Source organism: Mustela nivalis, assembly GCF_964662115.1.
Source record: "Mustela nivalis genome assembly, chromosome: 15".
Lineage (NCBI taxonomy): Eukaryota > Metazoa > Chordata > Mammalia > Carnivora > Mustelidae > Mustela > Mustela nivalis.
Genome location: NC_139034.1, coordinates 71,836,083 through 71,861,177, shown reverse-complemented (window position 1 = coordinate 71,861,177; position 25,095 = coordinate 71,836,083). Strand labels below are relative to the sequence as shown.

The following is a 25,095-nucleotide window of genomic DNA, read 5'->3' as shown; positions in this document are numbered from 1 at the left end:
CATAGTGATCAATCAAGTCATTAATAATTGTTAAATTAAAAAATGCATGAATGGGGAAATGTATGAATTAAGTAATAGATGAGTTATTTAAATCTTGCTTTTATATTTCAGATTTTATTTTTTTAAAGATTTATTTATTTATTTATTTGAGGGGAGAGGGACAGAAAGAGAGAGAATCCTGAAGCAGACTTCCCACCTAGCTTGGAGCCCAATGTGGAGCTTGATCCCAGGACCCCTAGATCACAAACTAAGTCAAAATCAGCTGGCTGCCTAACTGACTGAGACACCCAGATGCCCCCTATAGTTCCTATTTTGTACAAATACACATAAATATATATTTCTTTCTTTTTTTTTTTTTTAAGATTTTATTTCTTTATTTGACACAGAGAGAGAGAGAGATCACAAGTAGCAGAGAGGCAGGCAGAGGGAGGGGGAAGCAGGCTTCCAGCTGAGCAGAGAACCCGATGCGGGGCTTGATCCCAGGACCCTGAGATCATGACCTGAGATGAAGGCAGAGGCTTAACCCACTGAGCCACCCAGGTGCCCCAATATATATTACTTTCTTAACAGTATCAGCAAGTATGAGAGTACCCAAAGATACTGTGTTCTCCATTCTCCAAATACTGATTGATTCAAAAATAAAAGTGATTATTGATTCATTAGGGATCTTAGTAAAGATTATTTGTACAACTAATTATGATGTAATATAGAGTGTGAGGAGAGGCACACAAGACAGGACTGTTTGCTCCTTGCATTTTAGTGGAAGAAATGACTTGTAGGCAACAAGGAAGACTTCCTTAAACAGATGCCTGAAACACTTCAGTACAATTCTGTTAGAGATCAGCGTGGGAGCGTATTTCGTAAGAGGAAGAGCTTATGGAAAGGATTTGTTTGGACATTAACCAGCACTTCCCAGTGCTCTCCTGGCACATTACATGTGAACAAAAGCAACATGGCAGCACAGCCTGGAAAGGATGGGAGGGGTCAAAACAATGTGGAAACTGGAGCTTCTGCGCCTGTAGGAAGGGCTTCACTTCCTACAAAGGCCCGCAGTCGATGGATCTAAGAAAAACAAAAGTAGCTGGGGCACCTGGGTGGCTCAGTGGGTTAAAGCTTCTGCCTTCAGCTCAGGTCATGATCCCAGAGTCCTGGGATCGAGCCCCTCATCGGGCTTTCTGCTCTGCAGGGAGCCTGCTTCCCCTGCCCCCACTCCTGCCTGTCTCTCTGCCTACTTATGATCTCTCTCTGTCAAATAAATAAATAAAACCTTAAAAAAAAAAGTAGCCAACAAAACAAGTATAATAACAACCCTGGTGAGAGAGGAAGAACTATATTTCTAACATGAATTATCCTGTTTTGAAAATATTTACTAATTCTAGAATTAAGGAGGGGTTTAACGGAGCTCCCATTCAGTTCACAGATTGCAGCATTCAGACAGAGGATTTTCCTTTTGGATCAGCTTTACATACCGGTTCTGTCAATAACCAAGAATTAATCTTAACCCAAATAAGCCCTGCTGGTGAAACAGATTACACATAAATAGAACCAAAGTAATGCTGTTTCAACCACTAATGTGTTTCCATATTCATGAATACATACAGTTAAATGTAAATAATTGCTTAAATTCCCCTACTCAAAAAAAGAAAACCCTAGAACTATAGTTTATTTGGTTTTGTTTCATTTTTTATAAGGTATAGAGATAAAAGGGCGAAAATGGATGTTAATTGCTTTGGTGTTATTTAATAACAGCATTACACTCTTGAAAGTGGAAAAATTAGTTTCAGATATCATGCTGCACATTTTAGGTTTCAATGGAACTAAAATAGCATGGAGCAAACCTTTTTAAACAACATACAGGATAATATCCCTTTTAAGTAATGAAAAGAGCCATCTTTTTATAAAAGTCTCCTCCTTTTCAGAAAATATTTTCAAGGTGACATGTCAGTTAAATGAAAGAAGCATTAGACGAACAAGGGAGACATAAAATTTATTATGACTATAAAGTGTATGAAAAATTTCACATCTACGAAGAGACATCCTCCCTTATTTTTTACCATATTATTTTTCCCCCCTAGTCAAAATTGATTCTACTTCTCAGATCTCCCAAAACTGAATTTAAAGTTTCAGCTAAGAGTCAATTCAAAGGTTATGTTTTGTTTGCTATTTTCAATCCTGTGAACCATCCTTTGGTTTTACAAACCTATGTAAGTTCTTCATTTCAGAACTCATACCCTAATGATTCCTATATGGCTGTGATTTTCATATTCTCCTTTAGGGTCATTTTCTCCACGTACATTAGTATGATGGTACAACTTGACTGGATCCCACTATTTTAAATTGGAAATTCAGTTCTTCCAAATTTACACACAAGCTCCTTTCTTCCTTCCTTCCATCCATGCATCTCCCCATCTATCTGTTCTTCCATTCACTGAGGAATATTTTTAAAATTGCCATGTATCTAAGAGCTGGCAATACTACATATTAACTAGAAATACACAGATTTTATTATCTATTACAGGTACAAATAAGTGAACTGACATTTTGAATCTTATTAATTGGTTCTACAGTGATGGGAAGCTTTGGGAGTAGATGGGACAAGAAACCCAAAACTGGAGGCTCAAGACAACTCCCTTGTAAAACTGAGTTAATGATGGTAATAGCCATTAAGATAGAGGGCGGTTTCAAGGTGGAAGTCATACAGAAAAAGCTCAGTGACGGATGTGGTGAATTATCTATGTTTGAATTTCAGAAGAACTCGTAGGGTTGGAAATGTATAGGTGTCAATTACCCACCCATCAAAGAGGATGATATCACTCAGGAAAAACACAAAGTGAAAAAGTTAGAAGATCTAATAGGAACCCCAAACAGTAACTGAAGTAAATGGCCAAAGGAAAACATAATGCAAAAAAGAGAAGACTGACCTTGACCATTCGAAGTGGACAAATTAAACAAAATTGAGCAGAGACTATCAGAGGATCGTGACTTTAGTAGATTTACCTCTTTAGATTGAGAGGTAAACTGTTTAGGAACAGTAATCTCTGAATATAGACCACTATTTCAAGAAGTCTGGGGGGTGATAGGAAGAGAGCTATAAAGGGCAGTTGAGGGGATTATGGGTTTAGGAAGGTGAATGTGGGTACATATGTCTATCTATCTATAGATATATATGTATGTAAGAAAAGCATTTACCATTTTTTAATAGAAGAAGCTTGAAAACCACCAACTTTTTTTTTAAAGGTGGGACCTATCAGAAGGGAAGTTTGAATGAAGCTTGAATGAAGATAGAGAGATCTATAAAGCAAGGTCTCTGAGAAGCAGCTGGAGGGAGAATACACTACACGGAAGGGGTCCTAGCCTGGAGATAGGGCACATCTATTGTCTAGCAAAAGGGAAAGAGGAAGAGAAAGAGTAGGAATGGAGTCAGGTAAAAATATTTTGTGGAACAAATCTGAGGAAGTTCCCATCTGATGGGATAATAAAGAATTAGCATCATGGTAAAAGATTTGAGAAGAATGACATGTGTGCAGTAGCTTCTATATACTTACTGCGTGAGGGGCAACTGACTTGGGAAGCGATCATAAAAGCAATTTGCCGTATTATTATAAGGCTCCAAAATTAAGATGAGGTGAGGGGTGCCTGGGTGGCTTAGTTGCTTAAGCATCCAACTCTTGATTTCTGCTCTAGTGATCTCAGGGTCCTGAGATGGAGTCCTGTCTTGGGCTTCATGTTCAGCAGGGAGGCTGCTTCTCTCCTTCTCCCTCTCCCTCTGCCCCTCCAGAGGTGGGCACAGAGTGCTTATGTACTGTGTCTCTTAAATAAATAAATAAGTACATCTTTTTTTTTTTTTAAATTAAGGTTAAATGACTTAAGAATATTTCTTAAGTTTTATAATTTGAAAGTTTTCACTGTTGTCTCTCCTGCTACATGTGTATCCCATTTTCTCTTATCTGACATCTAAGGAAAATAGAGCAATACAATTCACCAGTAGACAGTGCTAACTCTGGTTTTGGAAAACAACTGCTTCTGACAGAAACTGACATGTAAACTTATGGAAAAGTTGGTAGTTAAATATTCTGTATTAATAGAAAAATCTTGTTTTGTGGATATAGGAAGTCTTAAAAGAAATGTAATTACCATCATCAGAATACAAATCTTTGATAACATCCTGAAATTAATACTCAGCCCCACCATTTATGCATGAATTTTTTGTACGGCATTAGAAATTCAAAACAGAAGAACTTTCACAGATACCTTTAAATATAAGTAGTCGCTCGATCATTTTCCTGGAAATAGTCCTATGGTGGAAGATTTATTTGAAAAATTTCTCTTGATGTTATCTCCATTGTAATATTTCATGATGTTGACTATGACATAAGAATAAATGCCAGAGAAACATATTACTAAAACTTACATTTAAAAAGGACTATCTTATATTAAGGAAAAATGCCTCCAATCGTGTTTGTAAACAACAAAAATGTTGAAAAATAAACACTCAGGTAGCAGATTGCCATATGTCCATAGCCTAAACTAAGTAAGTAAATATAATGTACTTCTTAATAAGAAGCTTTTAATTTTTCCACTAATGACAAGTATGTTATTTCAAATTATGAAATGAATCTGCTCCTTTTCTTTGTAACTATCACCAGATGACTTGATCTAAGTTTTCTATATAACTACTTTCTGGGCAAAAATACCCTTAGAAGGCAGACTGAATTCTATATGTCTCTTGACATCCCACAAGAAAAAAAAAAAAAAATACAGACAAAAACTTCAGCTTAATACAGAATAAAGGGTAAGAAATTCAAAGTTTATTCTATATTTAAGGGTGTATACTTTTCATCTTCAAAGTACCAGTGTTTGATCTTAATGATTTCCCTTTTTGCTCTCTTTTAGTAATTTCTTCGAATACTATTTTTGACATAAAAGTCTATAACTAAATGAAAGATTTCCTATATAAAGGAAATGCATCATGGAAGAATGTGAATTTTTGAACTTCAAAGATATTTAAACATTATTGAGGTGAAATAGATTCTTTAAAAATAGATACTGAAGACACCTAAGAGGGAAGGTCATTTGGAAATTCTTCTAGGGAACTTGACTGTTTCTCACCCTTGACCCAGGAGAAAGTCCCCATCTAGAAATGCAGTCTCCCTTGTTGGAAATAGCAGTTCCTTCTCAGGACCATGCCTGGAGAGAAGAAAATCTAGCCACCCTGCAAACGCAAATCCATTCCATCAGACTTCACCAGAACCAGCTGACAACTACCCTACTGTTTGCCCTCATCACACATTGGGAGATTAGAGAATCACCCCGGGTTTGACCTCTTTCTTGGATCTACCTAATGACGTGCCACTTTCAAGTACAAGCCTTCCTGTTTGAGACCGGAAGTGTCTTTTTTTCTTTTTTCTTTTTTTTTTTTTTTTTCCTGTTGGCTGTTATCCTAATTGACAGTAAAAGCTGAAGTTGAACTAAAATGAATAATATTAAATTGAGCTAAGAAGTCAATTTAAAACAGTTGACCTTTTCCAAAATGCTTGGGGCTCTGGTAATCCACATGATTCAGATGGCAGCGGCATGGGATCTGGAAGCCCTTGTGTCCACAGGCAGGGCTGAGTCTATCAAATACAGGTTACACAGCTGTCTGGTTTAGTCCTCCACTCAACCCAAGGAAAGAAATGCTTCATCTGCCCTCCAAATCTATTTCCGTAGGTCAAAGTTTTTAAAGTCAAAATTTATTTTCCTCTGTTCTTAGCCCTAATTCCTATTGCTCTTAAACCCATTTAGTTTATTCAAAGGAAAGGAAAAACAGCAAATATTATTTGCATAACCTATCTTCATACATTGTTACTACTCTTCCCCTTTCTCCATCTCTTTCTCTCAAGGCTATTTCTTGCTTTTAGTCATTTGCATTGCTCTTACTCATCGCATTTGAGAGCACTATGGTATTTGAATTTTTATATCATTTGTAATTTGGGTCCTTTTTCTCCTTAATGTTAACAACCATATAGAAAATTGTGTTACCAGAGAAACTTCTCTCTCTCCATGTCAATGCCAGGACAATGACGAACATTTAAGTAATGTAATACTGATCACGGAATATCCCCTGTTAGCATCTACTGGGTTACAATGAATCATTACTATTTCTCAGTAGTATACCTTGAATTAAATTCACCTCTTTAATAGATTAGTCAATGCTGTATGGTCCTGGATATAAGATGTTTTCACAGAACACAAACCGTATATTTTACTATGGGAAAAAAAAATAACTGTATACACATTACTTTCCCATCAAGAATTCTGATAATCACTATAGAAGGAAATGTCATTATTCAGGCCTGTGTGTATGTGTATCTCAGCTACCTTGTTTTATTTGCACCATTTTGGGTCAAGAGTAGACTGTGATGGTCCTAACAGAACTTAAACAATGTTTCTAATGGAAAATGGCCAAGATCACACAAGGGAGTCTTGCTTTTTTTTTTAACCAGTGATTTCCCAAGTTTGATTTCTCTCACCTCCTGCCCCCAAACAACTGTGATACCCCATGTTAAAGAGCCCTCCCCTCATGACCAAAGCCAATCTAGGGCTGATCTCTTCTTTCAAGTTCCTCCTCAGAAAAACCTGTGTGAAGCTATAAATGGCCCATCACCATCACAAAGCTATAAATAGTCCATCACAATGCTCTTTTGTTGAGCCGTCTCGCAGTCCTTTCGGTGCACTGTCTAGCTGAAGCTACAAATTAATAAACCTAACTCTGCTTGACAATGAGAGCTTCTCTGAAGGTCCTTATCTGGGGCGTTTTATCCTAGTAAGAAGGACTTTCAACAAAATCAATTATACCTAAGACATTTCTAAGTAATGACCAATATTTTAAAATATGCCCTTCTCTGAGACATAGAATTTGAAAGATAATATGGAATTCGGGAACATCTTGTCCAAATCCTTTGTTTTTATATGGTAAGCAAATGAGATCCAAGATTGATTCAAGGTCCCTGGACATCAGTGAAAGAACCATAATTAAAACTAATGTTAGTTCCTATATTGTCCAGCGTACCTTCTCCATAAAGCCTGTCACTAACTGTAAAGTCCCATGCATTTGTGGTCCTTTCAAAAGTACCACAAAATAAATCCTTGCTGTATAGGAAGCATATAAATGAACACTGGTTCTTAATTTGTTTCTTCAGGCATTTGGATCAACATTTAGAAATGTCCTTTCCAAAGATACTTCTCTTCTTTTTGGTGATTTTCAATTTCACCCATATAAACAAAAAGATTCTGAAAATATTTAAAAAGATGGCATGGAGTTTCTCATGCACAATATGCTGAGGCTGTTCTGTTATTCTTGTTGAAGTGCTGTTGCCTGGCTCTGACCTTGGCTCCGCAGCAGCATGTTAGCTGCATGCTAACCTGAAACGACTGTGACCCTGGCCAAACAACTCCAGTACTGCTGCCAAACCGGAAAAAAACAATACCTATCACATAAAGAGTTTTAAATTTAAATAAGTTAATACATAGAAAATACCCAGAATAGAGCTAGGCTCTTTCATTGAGTATCACTAAATAAATATTAGCTATTGTTTTTATGATGTCAGTTATCTATGAAGAATTATTATTGTCACTATTGAAATTCTAAAATATCCATTTTCATATTTTATATTTGCATTTTGTAAACAACAAAGGTGACCTTTTTATAACTAACAGACCTTTTAATTTTTAAGATTTTATTTATTTATTTATTTGAACAGACGAAGATCACAAGTAGGCAAAGAGGCAGGCAGAAGAGAGGGGGGAGCAGGCTCCCCACTGAGCAGAGAGCCTGATGTGGGGCTCGATCCCAGGACCCTGAGATCATGACCTGAGCTGAAGGCAGAGGCTTTAACCCACTGAGCCACCCAGTCACCCCCAGACGTTATTCTTTTGAGCAGTTTTACTTCCACAGCAATATTGGGCAGAAAATATAAGAATTGTGCACAAGCTCTGCCCCTCCCCCACAAACTCCCCCATTATGAACATCCCCCACAAGATGGGCACACTTGAGATGACTGATGGACCTACATGGACTGACACAGTATTATCACCCCAAATCCATAGTTTCCACCAGCGTTCACTCTTGGTATTATACATTCTGTTGTTGAGACAAATGTATAATGACACGTTTCCATCCTTTTGGTATCATGCACAGTATTTTCACTGCTCTAAAACCCCTCTGTGCCCCATCAGATTTTCCCTCCCTCTGCCTAAACCCTGACCTTTCTACTGTCTCTATAATTTTGCTTATTGTACATCCCACATAGTTGGAGTCATGGAGTACGCAGCCTTTTCAGATTAGCTTCTTTCACTCAGTAATATGAACATAATGTGTCTCCATGTCTTTTCACTGCTTAATAGCTCTTTTCTTTTTAGCATTGAATAATATTCCATTTCCCAGATGAACCACAGTTTATGCATTGGCCTGCTGAAGGATATCTTGGCTGCTTCCCAGTTTTGGCTGTTATTAATAAAGCTTTTAAGAACATACAATTACAGGTTTTTGTGTGACTGCAGATCTTCAATTCTTTTGAGTAACTATACTACCATATAGTAAGAATACATTTATTTGTAAGTAAACTTCACCTTTGAAACAGAACATTTTTACTCTTCTTACTGTCCTTGCCATTGTTCACTGATCTTTGAGCATGTTTTGTGGAGCTTACATTTAGGAACATTGTGCAGTGACAAGTCATCTTCAAAGACACTGACAGCTCCTGAAATATAATAACCCCTACAAAGTGTAGGATAGTACCCTGGATGATCTCCATCTTGAGGAAATGAAATAGGAAAAATATTCAGTAGGAAAACTCAGTGAATTTTGATCACCTACAATGTAGCTTTCCCATTTCTTTCCATAACTCTTGTTATTTCTCCTCCCGTTTTATTCTTGTATGGCTCTATATGACTATACTCCCCATGATGACTTCAAAATACTTTTCATACTCACATACTCCTACATTAACTCTACAAAGATTTTCTGAACATCTTTACTCATGCACTATATGAAATTCCAAGGATATAAAGATGGACATGGGTACCATTTTTAGAAACTTTTGGTCTAAGAAGAAATAAAACATAAAAGAGTAAACCAATGTAACAATATAAATACATATGAAGCTTTAAATTAGCAGATAAAGTAGTGACCAAGTTCACCTGAAGCAGTGGAGAAATCATCACAAGAAAAAAAAAATTTGACTTTCATTTATGTCATCAACATATCATGCCTCTACTGCATTAACATCTCTCTCCAGATACATTTTTAACACTGTAATTACAGAGCTCTTGCTAGAGTGCAAACTGATCAATGAACTGATTTTTGGCATAGCATATTATGGGTAAGTGATTCATGAGTTAGTTTATGCCAATCCCCAGGCTACATTGTACATTGCAGCATTCTGGGACTCCACGCAGTTTTCTAACAAAGCTCAGCTTATCACATTTCGGCTCCTGCTTCCTCATCCTGTAGTAATTATTCTCCTGGCTATTTATAACCCTATTAATAACTGTTTCTTCAACATTAGATTATATTCCAATTCCTTTGAGAAAACTTTCAGTAATCCCTAAGATGGCGAAAGACATTTTTTTTCTTTATGCTCTTGTAAGATCTGTTTTACCACAAATAAAATTCTTCATACTGCAAGTAATTTCATGATTACTCATCTGTATTCTCCAGGGGCAGAAATTTGCATAGTGACTAGCACAGAATAAGTCCCAAGTAAGTATTCGTTGAATGAATAAGTGAGTGGACAGACGGATTGAGAGCTAAGGGGTTAACATTTGGTTTTATGGGTTGGGAGTATAAAGAAGAAACAATTAGTGATACAAATTTAATTTGGAGTTCAAAATTTGAATTAAATTAGTGTCATGTTATTCCACTATGAGTTCCATCATGTAATTTAGATTTCAGGAAAAAAAACAAGATTCCATCAAATGTAGTTTCATCATAAAGGGAAAACTAGCAATAATTTCTCTGAGAAATGTTATGATACAAAATCTATATTATTTTGCAAAATTATATCAAGAACTAGAAATAATTATATATTTATTACTTAATAAATAAAAATAAATATTACTTAATAAATAAACATTTACTATTTATATGTTTAAAAATTAGCGTAAGATATTAGCATTATAAGGAAATTAGAGGAAGCTGACCGTAATAAACCAAAAAAAAAAAATACCCCAAGCAATACTGTATTAATGCATTTCTTCCAAAATTGAGACATTACACATTAATCTAGAAAATTACACTCTTAAGTTCGGTGTTTTACACTCTAATTCAACAATTAGCACTCAAATAATTACATTTGACTTATTAATTTTCCCTCAAAATACCACACTAAACTAATGCAAAAACTCCTCAGTCAGGTCTCTACTGTGTGAAGAAAGTTATTCATATAATTCACAAATACTGATACTGATCAAAGAAAACCATGCTTACCAAATGTATTCTATATTTAACAGCTATGATCCTTTGAGTGTGAACATATTTATATTCGTTTTGGTATCCAGTTAATATTCTTGACTAAAATTAATGTCAATATTTTCAATTCATTAAAAAAAACCTGGGTTTTAATGTTAATTAAGATGTGTCTCATAGACACCTAGATTATACTCATATCCATTCATGCAATTCAGAACACATTCATTAAATGTCGCATGTTTGGAGGCATTGTTGTAAGGACTGTGAGGCAGTTGTTCTCAAGCTTTATTGGGAATAATTATTATTTATTATGCCTGCTAAATATAAATTTCGGGCTTTACCCATGGAACTGCTGATTCAATATTTTGAGGTAGAATTCTACAGTCTGCATTTTAAACCAGCATGGGGATAATTCTGATAGAAATTGTATACTCCATGATCAAAGATAGTGCTGTGATATATGGAAAGATACCTATAAAAAACACCTTTTTATAAGTTTTGCCTGCTTTGCCCTCAAGATCTTACAACCTATTAGAGTTAATGTGACTCATATACAAAACTATATTCTTGGGGAGGGGGCATAGGAGCTAATAAAAGTTTTGGTGCAACAGGGATTCTGGGTGGCTCAGTCAGTTGATTGTGCCTCATTTCAGCTCAGGTCATGATATCAGGGTTGGGGGGGTCTGGCCACGTGGGGCTCAGTGCTCAGCATGATGTCTGCTTATTCCCTCCACCTCTGCTCCTCTCTCCACTTGTTCTTTCTCTAAAATAAATCATTAAATTTTTAAAAAGAAATATGTATCTGCTAAATATCCAGGGTGTTGAAGAAGTCCTTGACTGTATCTTAGAGAGTTAATTCAAATACTCCAAATCTAGGAAGACCTGAAATTAATAATAGTAAAAGAAAGAGAATTGGAATTTGTTTTTAAGAACCAACATTTGGTACCTTGGAATTGTCAGTCCCATTCGCTAATGTTTATGCATGTATATCTTAATTGCCCCGCCTCAATTTTCCAAGCCCTATACAGTTGGCTCCAATGGAAGACCCAAACCCAATAGTCCCAGAAGTCGTCCTCAGAGACAGTTTTACAAGGTCGTTTCACCAGCGCTTAGAGTTTCAAATCAACTCAGGCTGATCAAGCACAACGCCACATTTAAACAAAGGCTCATGATTCCAGGGCTGATTTCCCCCAGGGTTTTCTCACCCAGAAGACATCTACTTCCTCTTATTCTCTTTTCAACATGTCCAAGCATGAACGGATTATTTCTTCCCATTTTCTACATGATTGTTTTCCTCTGGGACTTGAGAGGAAATGTAAAACAGGTGTTAGCCGGCACAGTACACAGTGATGGTCTTATCCCCTTGAACACAACAGGGAAGTCTAACTGGTTCTCAGATAATAATTCTATTATCCTGATTCTAACTCTATACAATTAATACCAGCTGTATCAGACATGGTCCAGTCCAAAAAAACAAACAAACAAACAAAAAAAAAACCCCAGGGATTATTCTAGCTATTTTAGAGTTAATACAACACAAGAAATTGAAGTATAGATATTTAAAGATTAGTAGAACAAAGCAAGATGTTGAAGACCATAGATATTAGTAATTATAAAGAGTAGCTCTCACTCGTAGGGTTGAAGGAAAGAAAGAGATAGGATATCCAGAATTGAGATACTTGAAAGACAAGTTTACTTCTCAGGATGGACAAGGGAAGTCTAACGCTTCCTGAATCACATTCAAACCTCTACTGGGGCACCACAATGCTGGAATCAGATTCTCAGTAGCAGCAAAGGCGGCTGGCACAGGTAGCTTCAAAGGCTAAAACACAGCTGCCTCCATAAGTGCTAAAAGTGTTTGGAGGCCTGGGAATGACACTCTCGTGTGGACTAAATGCTGACAAGAACTGGAAATAGCAAGGAAGTTTTCTTCCCCCTTCTTAAGAGCCCCTTTTAGTATCTCCCATTGGCAGAAAAGTAACAGGACACTGGCTGGCAAGATAATTTGGGAAACATAATTTATAGACCTCATGTAACTTGGGAATTTAGTTGAGAGTTTAGAAAATGTAGTTGGCATAATCACAGAACAATTTTTAGAAGGGTGGTCTGGAGCAGAGATACAACAGGTAAAAGACCAGCACAATAGCCAAAACAGTCTTTTTATATTTGTGAAGTCTGGGTCTTAGGAAAGACAGAACAATTGTGCACCACCACTCATTTCACTGGGAAATGGGAGACAATAAAAGTGTTTAATCTGGTGGAAAGCAACAGGGACAGGGTATCCTAAGAAAAAATGAAATTGGCTGTCTGAAACGACAAATAATTAAAAGCTATTGTTTGTTCATAAGCTTCCAATACTGAAAAAGCTTCTTCTTCTTAGAAGACCAATTCTCTGCCTAATATGACTTCATGGTGGCTTGGGGTACTGTATCTCAGCAAAGCACCAGACTGTCAGTTTAAAAATATTACTTTAACAGCAGGGCAGACATGGGAAAAATAGAAGCAAAGAGACCATTATGCATTATAAAAACAGTTCAGGCAAGAGATGGGAAGGACCTAAGTTAAGAAAGTAGCAATAGGATTAGGAAAAAGACTATATTTAAGAGAAATTGAGCAGGTAAAGACAACGGGACTTTCTAACTGTGGGGCGTGAAGGAAGCAGAGGAATCTTGGCCAACTCCTGCATCTCGGACTTGATAGGATATAAGTGGTAGTGTGTCCACCAAATGTGGAAGATTAAAACACAGATTTGGGTGAAAATTTGACATGTTTAGTTTGGGGCTCACTGACTGCGCAATCTAGGTCTAACTGTTGCATGAATATCACTGGAATTTATGACATTGTTTGGACACTGGGCCTTCAATATATGGATTTTCCCTTGCAATTCTTTGCGGTTGAGTAAAATCATTATTTCTTAGAGAAATAAAAACGAAAAAAAAAAGAAGGCATTTTATATTGTCCTACATTATAGAGACTGCTGATTATTTTGCTAGCCTCTTATCTTCTTATCCTTCCTCAAAAACAGTCTTTCAGGAAGATCAAGCACATCATGAACACATTCTGATATCTGACACATTTGTGCTTTTGTAAACGCTCTGTCTGGAATGAATTTCATCCCCTCTGACCATTTTGATCCTCAATGGACATCAGGACAGATGTAACTTTTAGGATGTTATTCCTGGCTAAATCAATAAATGTGAAATTTATTTTTCTCTCTATTACATGCCCTCTTTGTCTGATATTTTTCCATTTTTTCTTATATTTTTACAATTCAGCTTATTTCTTTACATATCTGTCTCCCTTCTAGACTTTGAGCACCTTAAGTGTATAAAGGTAATATACATATATTTTAAAATCATACACACTAGAAAGAGCAAGGCAATTTCTTATGACTCATACTGGTAAAATATTAGGTAAATCATGAGATACCTCAAATTGACCTAGTAATAAAATAGAAAAAGGAAGAGAGGCAATTTGCAAAAAAGCAATAACCAATAATAATAATAATAATAATAAAAGTGATGTTCCACTTCAGCAATCAGTAAAATGCACATAGACACAGCCAAGAAAGATCCCCTCAGCTTAGGTAAACTGAACAGGCTTCCTCCTGACTCAAAATCTCCAACCTCTTTTTTTCTTAGAGCATTTATTTAAAAAAAAAAATTGCTATTATAAATAGACTACTGGTGACACATAAATTTGAAAAATGCAGTTGTTTTTCACATACGTGAAAAACCTATGTATGTCTGTATGCACACGCATGTATTATGTCAAGGTCCACAACTGAAGATAAACGAGATCATTACCACTTCCTTTAAAACTCGAAATGATCTGGGAGATTCAGGGAAGATACCTTTGCAGCACTGCTGCAGCATTGTCTTTGGAAACTCCTAGATCCACACAAAACAATTAGAGAGCAAAGTCAAAATCATACACTATTTGACAACCCAACTCATGAAATTACCCTCATGAAGTTCAACGTGCAAATGCATGAGGATATACTAGCAATAGTCACGAAACCTATTGCTGTCAGCATGTCTGCAGAAGAAAGCAGTGGGAAGCAACACAACATGTTACAGACCAGAAAACAAAAGAATGCAAAATAGCCAACTGTTATGCACTGGGAATCAGTTTGAAAGACAGCAGAGAATTGGGAGCCGGTTTCCCCACTCTAATAGTGAAAGAGAATATAAGGCTGCCGAGCTGGAGGCTCTGACTCCAATATCATCTGGCAACTCTTTCCTACTATTTGGGGGTCCACAAAGAAGAGAAACTGCTGGAAGTGGAATCAGGAATTACTGAGACAAGATCAATAAAGAGTTAGGACAGAGAGGATATGAGTATATGTAGGGGAAGGGACAGAGCCAGAGTTTCCCAGAAAAGAAGTCACCATATTTTTTTTAACACTGCGTGAAAACAATAGGATTGGGAACTCGGTTAATTTAGTAAATCTACCTGAAACATGCCTCCTTTAAAAAATTTAGAAAATTTAAATTCCTATAAAGATAAGCATCAGAAAAGGATTAAGGTCAAATCCTATAGAGTTATTATAACAAAAATAGTATTCTGCTATTATCTCTACAGTGAAAGCACACCAGAAGGACATGCTCAGAAATCAGACCAAAAATTTAACACATCATTTTCAAAACAAGCTAAAAGACATTAAGGAAAGAATATAAAACACCAAATAAGAACATAAACCAGGGGGCACCTGGGTGGCTCATTGGGTTAAGTCTCTGTCTTTGGCTCAGGTCATGATCCCAGGGTCCTGGGATCGAGCCCCGCATCGGGCTCTCTGCTCAGCGGGGAGCCTGCTTCCCTTCCTCTCCTTCCCCTGCCTGCTTCTCTGCCTACTTGTGATCTCTCTCTGTCAAATAAATCTTAAAAAAAAAAACAAAAAAAAAACATAAATTCAGAAATGAGGTTAGAGATTTTGAAAAAAAGAAAGAAAAATATCATTTAAAATAGAATCTAGGAATGTAAGAGCGAAGAACACCACTAGTAATACCTTAATGGAAATAGAAGTGAAAAAGGCAGATATTTAAAATGAAAGATACTTTTAAAAACAGACCAAAAGTATTGAAGAATGAACCTACTGATAAGCAAATACAATTCAACGAAAGTCTAATAGGTCTTCTTAAAGAAAAGAAAATCAGAACAATGGAACAGAACAATTACTTAAAACTATAACTTAAAATTATCTGCTCAAATATTTGATATTACTTATTTAAAAGATATGTTATGTCACCGAGAATGTCAACTCAGAACTACCAACACAAAGCTATATTCTAGCAAAATTACTGTGCCTTAATGAAAACAAGGCATTGGACACTGAGAGGGTAAAAATATAATATGTGGTTTATCAAGGGTAGAAAATTAGATTGTCAAGATATTTGCCAGCAATGCTTTTTTTTCAGAACAGCAATCAGTGCATATTGAAGAAACGCAAGGAAAGAAAATGTAATCCAACATTGTTCTAGCTAGAAAAATTGACTTTCATGTAAAAGGGTCAGAAACTCTTATCACCAAGTAAGAATTTGTGAAATAGTCTTTAGAAGTCCTGCTTAAGAAATGTATTAGAGAGACTTTGACAGAAGAACTCGTAATGAGCATTACAAATGTAATTACTGGAAGAATAAATTAAGTGTGCAGATATAGTAGGTGACCTAATGATATCTCTGTCTATCTATCCATCGCTCTATCTAATCTATTTATCTATTTTATATTCTTGCTAAGGAATAATCTATATACCTCTATATACAATCTATATAACAATCTATATACCAATATAACAATCTATATACCTCTATATACAATCTATATAACAATGTATATACCAATATAACAATCTATATACCTCTGCATTGGGTTGTTTGAAATATATATATATTTCATATATATATTATATATAATATATATATTATATATATAATAATCATAAAATGGGATTAGAATATGAGTAAAATGGGCAAAATTATAACTCAGTTTAGTAATCATAATTAGTAGGGGCAGTTTTAGTATTTTTATGATAATGTGATACATCTAATGCAGAGTAAAACAAATGAGTATGAGGGTTTTTGTTTTTGTTTTTGTTTTTGTTTTTCCTATTATCACCTGTGTCTTTAAGATTCTTGTCTTGTTTACTGGAGCCCACAGTCTTTCATGGTTCGTTTCCTTCTCCGATTTCCCTACCTTCATTTTTCCCTTCCTTCTCTTAATGTCCTCCATGCTATTCCTTATGTTCCACAAATAAGTGAAACCATATGATAATTCTCTGTTTGACTTATTTCATTCAGTATAATCTCCTCCAGTCCCATCTCATCCATGTTGATGAGAAAGTTAGGTATTCATTCTTTCTGATGGCTGAGTAATATTCCATTGTATGTATGGGCCATGTCTCATTATCCACTCATTCATGAAGAGCATTTCAGCTCTTTCCACAGGAAGCAAACTGAGGGTTTTAGAAGGGAGCAGGATGGGAGGCTGGGTGAGTCTAGTGATGGGTATTAAGGAGGGCATGGATTGCATGGAGCATGGGGTATTCTACGCAAACAATGTATCATGGAGCACAGCATCAAAAACTAATGAGGTACTGTATGGTGACTAATATAACTTAATAAAAAAAAAGTATCATTAAAAAAAAAAAAGAATCATGTCTTGTGCCTAGATTGTGGACTTAAAAATACTGATTCTTATGAAAACAAACCAAGGGTCATGTAAAAATGGCTGATTCCATGTTGTGACAGATAATGAATAAACTACATTTGGAATATTTTCTTACGCCATACAGTGAAACTGGCAAAGACTTTAAGGATCACGTCAAAAGAACTCAAGAGCCAAATCAGAGAAGGGCCAGTTGGCAAAATGTGGGGCAATCGGGACTTCAATAAGAATCACAAATGTTTTTAAATCTGATTTTGCAATGTTCTTAAAAATAGTTGGTCACCTTCTGAGAAAGACAGGGAGGGTACAAATTAAATAAAAAGAAATACTCAAGAACCTATCCTGCCTTTCCTGAAGATCATAATTACAATAGATAATTGGATCACTGAAGTTGACCTTTGTCCTGAGAGTACCTGCGAACGAAGATAAAGAACACTAAAGAATAGGAAAACAATAGACAAGAAATTTCAGATGAGTAAGTATATAAGGAATTTTATATACCTATGAAAAAAAGTACAATTCAATGAATTATCATGGTGATAGACATTAATATAGGATAACATACTGTTCTACTTCCATTCTTTGGACCAATATACAAAGTAGTAAAAATAGGGGAAAAAAGTGTTTGTAAAAATGGGGATCAATAAATAATAACAAACTCTGATTTATTGCCAGTAAGAATATAAATTTGACACAATCACCCTGTAAAGCAGTGTGACATTTCCTAGTAACGCTTAACATATGCATGCTTTGCTTTGAGACATTGTCTCAAAGGCTCTTGTACATGTGTATGGAGAAAGGTGTTCAAGATGGTTTATAGGAATAAAATTCACAATATCCAAACACTGAAATCAACTCCAATATCCACAAACTATAGAATAAACAAATGGGTGTATGTATCCATAACTTAGAATACTATACCTTGGCAAACTAAATGGATACAATGGATAAACTTCAAAACTGTAACATTTAAGAGAAAGAAGCTCACCACATAACAACAAAAACTACATGATTCCATTTGTATAAAGTGCAAAACCCAGCAATATATTGTTTCTGAATGCATACCTTGATGCTTACAACTCTAAAAAGAGGAAAAGGCAATGATTTTTACATAATTTATGATCATGGTAAACTCTCAGAGTGGAATGTGTTCAGAAAGAGGAACACAAAGATATGGAGATATTCTAACTATTAGACTGGTAGAACAAATTCATTTTATTATTTTCCTTAAACTGTGCATGTATGAGTATATGTGTAAAATTACAGATTTTCTTCTACATCTATATATCTACAGTTATCTCTATATTATGGTTATGACTTCATTGGGTTGTATGGAATATTCTTTTCTTTCTTGCTGTTCATGGAAACATTTAAGAAAATCTTTGGACATATTTTACTCAACAACTCTTTTGTTTAGGTGGGCGGGGATGGATTGGTGACTCTTGTAATGCTCTATATGGATTAGGTAATTTAATTTTCACAGGGATGTTTCTTGCAGAGTACTAGCATTATCCCCATCTTAAGGAAGTTTAGGCATAGAACAATTTCCTGTGTAAGCTAAGTCACAAATTACTTGTGTAATACACACTTTGGTTACACTTTATTTTTTTAATCAGTTCACTGTTTTACTAGTAAAAGTAACTGTACACTCAAGACGCCTGGGTAGCTCAGTGGGTTAAGTGTCTGCCTTTGGCTCAGGTCATGATCTCAGGATCCTGGGATCAAGCCCCGCATCAGGCTGCACGCTCAGTGGGGAGTTTGCTGGTCTCCCTCTCCCTCTGGCCTTCCCCCCCCCCCACTTGTGTGCTCTCTCTGAAATAAATAAAATCTTTATAATAAATGACCACACAGAAAAACCTGTCATCATTCCTCTTTGCCCAGCAAATTAAATACAAAGTATTTACTCTTGAATTCAGAATCCACTGTAACATTTTCAATCCACATTTTTCCACTTCCAACAATTTTTTCAAGCCATTTGAATAATGTCATTCCTCCTGAGCATGCTCCTTATTTCCCTTCTCCTCACAAACCCCCAATCCTTGTTCACCACACATGCTCTTCAGAAGATACCATCTTCCTCCCTGTTGTCAAGAGCCGAAACTAAATCATGCATCCAACCTCCCAAATGCCATTTTCTCATAAACATCGCCATCAATTTCTTTTTTCAGATAGCTCTTTTCCTGTCTCCTCTATGCAGTATTTTCTGATTGCCCCATTTAGATAGTCTCTCTCCTTTCTCTTAGTTCACGTAAAACGTTGATTTATCTGTGTTGGAATTTAACATGATTCAGGGGATTGTACAAGATATTTCTTCAGTGCTCGTCACAAACTGGTAGAGTTAAAATTGCAACATTTCTGCTGATAAACCAGAGGCACTGTTCCAAAATGGAAGGCTTCAGACCCTGAGAAAAGACAGAGGTGGTTCTCCTTTGGTGTAGGAAGTAAACCCATGGCTAAAAGCAATAAGACAGGCTGATAACCAAAAACCACATAGAATAAGCCATTTTATGTCTAATTGTTATAGTCCCTAATGCCTCCATGTATGATGCTGCCTTGGTATGCTAATATAGAAATGTAGATGGTATATTGTAAGAGTTCATGCTACTTTAATAGAGACTTAGAGATACTAATAAATAAGGTATGTAATAAACAAGGCATGCATTGTTGTTCCTTAGAGAACAGTCCTTAGACAAGCAGGAACAGCATCAAGTAGAAGCATGTAAGTACTGAACGCCCTTCAGAATCCCTGTATCATATAAAATTTCTGGGCTCAGGTCACATGCTCTGTTCTTTATATTAATTAGGTAAGCCATGGTAAAATGTATCCAGTAATATTTTCTTAAATGCTCATTCTGTACTTTCTCTATTGGTCACACAGTCATATTCCGCATTGTGCTAGTTCAAAGAGACCACAACTTCTTTGTTTAATGTCCTCTGGCACGGCAGAGATTTGGTTACAAGATTTGCAGGATAGGGTTGATCTGGGATGCGCGCTAGGAGGCTTCACAAGCTGTAATTGATAAGTCTTCCCTTTTCCCCTCAGCGGTTTAACATCAGTTCTGTGTCTAAGCTAAAGCAATGGAAATCATTCCATGGGTATTCAAGGATGAGCCTCTTACTTCAATTCTATTATTTAGATCCATGAAGGCAATATAGAACTTTTCAAGAGAATGAACGATGATTTTAAATGATTCATTAGGTATCCAGATTCCATTACCAAATCTTGTTAACAAAATAGCAAGCAGCCAGGATGAGGCCCAATTTATTTAGAAGCCAAAATGAAAGTGTATAATCAGAATAATATTCGTAGTGATCACCGTTTAATTAAAATATATTTATCTTAGATACCTATTTCATTTCTTTTTAGTATAATTTTCATCAGCAGGGTAGAAACTGTAGTAGGTGACAATTTCAAAGTGTTTATAATTTTGAACATTGGACAGAATCAGGAAGGGTTTCTTTGTAAATTTTTTTTATGAAGTTATCATGATCCTTCAGTATTAAGCACTGTAAAATATACATTAGAGTGTACAGTCATTTTTCAAGATTATTTTCACTGTGTCACAAACATTTGAATCTAAGTAACCTTATAAAGAAGATTAATTTTTAGCATCACGGAATAAAGTAAACACATAAGCTCTTTAGTTATTTTCAGTAAACTTTCTTAGGTGGAGGATAATTTATTAAAGGGCTATTTATCTCACTTTGCAAAGTAAACCAAGTACATTTTATTTTAACTGAATTTGGTGACACATTAATGTTAGAAAGAATATACATACTTTTAATATGCTTATTTGGAACTATTATTCTTTTGGAACTACTTTTTTTTAAAGATCATTTATTTATTTGAGAGAAAAAGAGAAGGGGAGGGGGCAGAGGGAATCTCAAGCAGAATCTCAAGCAGAATATTAAGTTGACTTTGTGCTGAGCATGGAGTCCCATGCGGGGCTCGATTCCCATGAACCTGAGATCATGACCTGTGCAGAAATCATGAGTTGGACACTTAACTGACTGAGCCATCCACGTGCCCCCTTTGGAACTATTATTAATGTAGACAAATACATGCTTGCATTATCTGTTTGACACATTTTATATTGGAAAGAAAAATCATCAGCAGATAATATAAAATAATTTCTACAAAATGAATAATTACATAGTGTTAGTAATTCTGGAAAGAAAAATAAAGATTGCATTTTCTAAGAAAAATGCCACTTGTAATTTTTTTTTTAATTCTCCCTGACCTCTATGCCCGAGATTTTGAAATAAAGGTGATTTACGGTGAAAATAAGTTTGAGGAAGCCAACAATTTTCACTCACTCTATAATCCTGCATTACTAAATAAATCAGCAACCTTTAGTCTTCAGTGGTTAACAACATATTATTTTCATTTTACCATGCACATGGAATACAGTATTCTCTTCCAAGGTCACTGTTAGTACCATGCTGTCGATGCATTTGTTAGAAGTTGCTCTAAGGTTAATTACTAAGTGACAAGTCCAAAGCCAATACAAACTATTTACTTTTGGCAACAGAAGGTGAACCGAAATTTCTTTCCAGATCTAGTAACTTTATATTTCAGTGTATTACTCTTCTGCTTCCAAATTAATCTCCATTATGTTGAATACTTCTAGTATTCATAAGCTTACCTCCTGAGATAATACAGAGGGGAAAGCTTCATAAACTGGAGGGTACTGTCAATGGCTGGTAACACACCCCTACTCTTCTTAGGGCGTGGTTGGCAATTTGTGGAACATGGAATCATTGAGAACAGAGATGACAAAAGGTTTGAGAACTGAGTCCTAGATTCTTCAAATTCTTAGCATTTGGATTGACAATGAAAACCCACAAAAGAGAAGAGGAAGAGACACTCATGAAATAAGAAACTAACAGCTGGCTGTCCTGAAGGAGCCACACAATGAACCTTCTGCGGAGGCATTCTGATAGCACCACAGGACAAAAGACATCTGAATACACATTTAGCAATCTTTGTTGTCACTTACAGCTACTCAGTTAAAATTATCTTTAAGACTGCTAAACACACACACATACACACACACACACACACACAATACTGCTAAACACACGATATAATGTTATAGGAGCAATGGTGACTACGACAATAGAAGTTATCTCAGGCCATCGGAAGACTGAAAATCACCCTACTATTCCTGGATGTATTGTATCTGAATCATCTTGTGGTCAAATTCATTTTGTCTGAGTTACCAGAGTAAACCACTGTATCAACATGAATTTGGTCACAGGTTGCATAGTCTTTGTTTTTGAAAATGGAAACTCAAATTATATTATCACATGAGAATTGCAAGCAGTGCTATTATTCTAAAACTATACATGAAATGGTTTTTTGACAGCTGTGTTTTAGTGGCATTCTGGGTTGTTTTTCATTTGAAACTATCAGAACTTGGGGATATTAGAAGAATAGTCAAGTAGTTGAAAAAGTATTGAGGATAGTGTCAGTAGGTTTGCTCTGCCTGACTAAAAGAACAGAACTTCTTTTTCTCCACTGGCGTCAAGAACCTGCAATCAATTAGCAACCTTGAAAGGAAGGTGAGTGTCAGAGGTGAGACAAAATGAAGATTCAAAGCCATTTATATCCTGTAATTCCAGGTTACTAGTGAAATAATCACACTTACACAAATGAGCCAAATTCAATGCAATAAAAAAAAAAAAGTTTCTAGAAGATTGGGATTTTTAAATCATCTTACTGATATAAGGAAGTGTTTTCAGTTTCCCAAGAGTAAACACTGCACAGTATACGTGGCTGCTTTTTATAAGAAACACATCAGCTATCATTTGAAAACTGACAGCCATCAGTTTTAAGAGCTAAACATTTGTTAAATTATTTGATACCATCGGTGATGAAAACTAAGTCATACCTAAAAAGTATATAAATATTTTGATGGTAAAACTTTGCACTTTTTTCTGAAATCAACACAAACAAAGGCAGACAGAATATCAGGTCAAGTGATAATTAGTAAAATATTCATCAACTTTGAAAATTCTCATAAATGGAGGAAAATAAAATTTGCAGAACACAATATTAGTATAATTCCATATATATATTCATATATACATACATACATGTATGTGTAACTATTTTTAATGAGACATTTTTGAGGTGACAAATGAAATGTATTCTACTTACAATTTTTTTTAATAAGGAATCATATCAATGTACAGAAGAAATAATAGTGCATTTCAAGTCCCTTACACAAATGACACCAGGTTAACTTGCTAGAGCACATGAGTTTTAAGTCATTAAGACCACCCAAAACTATGTCTTAGCTTGCTTTAGCAATATATCAAATGAGTCAAACACAAGGAAAATATGATAGTGTTTTATAAAAATAGAAATGTGACCTCTGCTTTGCTACTTTCTCTGTCCCTGTTTATTTCAGCCTACTATCCACAGTGGTTTCCTAACCACTTATTAAAAATTGAAAGGCAACAGCTATAAACTCTGAGAAACATGAGAAGCAGCCCACTTACAGCAGACGTGGATTTTTTTTAATGTTTGCCTGGAGTTGCTGAAAACCATCTATCTCTTAAATCTCTCCAATTCTGATGGATAGTTGCTCGTACCACACCTGTCCCCATCAGTAATAACTGAAAACAGGATTTTGAAGTAAAAATGCATTCTTGCCACCTTGACAAGTATGGTTTTGTGTGAAAATTATTAGTAGTTAAATATCCTCTACTGTCTCTACTTCTCTTACGAAACAAACAAAACAAGAGTTATCTATTAATACATAAGGAGTTCTTGAGCTTATAAATAACTCCAAGAATGAAAAAATCCCTATAAAAATGCTAATTCTATACTTACACACACACATAATTTATAGATGAAATTTCAACCTAGACTTTTTATAATAATGTTTATTCTTTAAAACCCTAATATTCAAATGACAATGAAACTACAAGACACAAAAATACTCAAAAAAAAAAAAGAAAAAAAAGAAAGATTAACTAATATTAACTTAATAGGGAAGTATCAATATTCTAAAATACAATGGAGGACATATTAACTCTTAATAAGAATTTTTTTTCTAGAAAACACTTTTATTTGCTTTTTCTATTTCTTCCCTTTTCATTGTTTTGGTCTAAACAACAAAATATAGAAAAGAGAAGAATCAATCTGATAAACTATATTAATACCAATAACAAAAGCACATATCCTTACCTGCTCCTACACAAGTAGAAGATATTTAATTTTCACTAGGAAAGCAATTTCCTAATATATCAAGAAATTTTTGTGGTCCTTCGTTCCATTGCTGTGCTCCACTAAACTCCATCTATTTACTTTCCGTGTCTAACAGGAAAACATATTTCTTTATATTAATTGCCCTTTGGATTTTGCACCTCTGAGGCTTCCATTCCTTTAACCAATATATTTGCCTTATAAAACAGGATCCTAGGAAGAATGGAGTATTGATGTTTGAAGCATGTGTAGTGTTCTAAATTTACTACAAGAAGTGAAAAGTAAATGAATTCTTCTCCCACCAAAGTCATGAAAGGACATGTCTAATAGTTCCAAAGCAGCCCTTTGTGATTTACAGGGAGACTATCTGACCAGCCTCCAGATAGGGCTGCACAGGTCCACCAAATTACTTTATAAAGTGATCACCTTTGGTATGACCTCAGATAAATGAAGAGCTGAAAGGTAGCTCCCTTGGACCCATGAACTTGCACACTGCTTTCTCAGGTGACCGCTTCGGTTATCTTGCCCATCTGATCATCTGCATGTATGTAACAAGGAAGAGCCAACATTCTTCATTTTTTAAAATGAAGAAAAGAAAGCCAAACTCATCTGGTGACTTCTTGTTGTTGTCATTTGGAAGTTCCACTTTCGTGGGGGTGACCAGTCCAGCAATACTGGAAATGGGTTTCAAACCCAGACAATTGGAACAAGGTGAATGATTGGTGAGAGTTTTGGAGAAGAACAAATTCATAAGGTTATATCCAAG

General features: G+C 35.5%; 1 protein-coding gene across 5 annotated transcripts in view; it reads right to left on the bottom strand.

Moving 5' to 3' along the window:
- The window catches only part of GPC5 (glypican 5), a 1,409,494-nt gene that overhangs the window by 688,102 nt on the left and 696,297 nt on the right, over positions 1-25,095 (bottom strand). Inside the window, exon 8 of one of the 5 annotated variants that reach the window (XM_082700895.1) lies at positions 4,252-4,364. The exons of the other annotated variants lie outside the window; for them this stretch is intronic. Within the exon in view, the coding sequence (XP_082557021.1) occupies positions 4,276-4,364 (89 nt within the window). The 3' untranslated portion in view covers positions 4,252-4,275. Of the gene's footprint in view, positions 1-4,251; positions 4,365-25,095 lie in introns of those variants that run through there. 5 annotated transcript variants of the gene reach the window in all.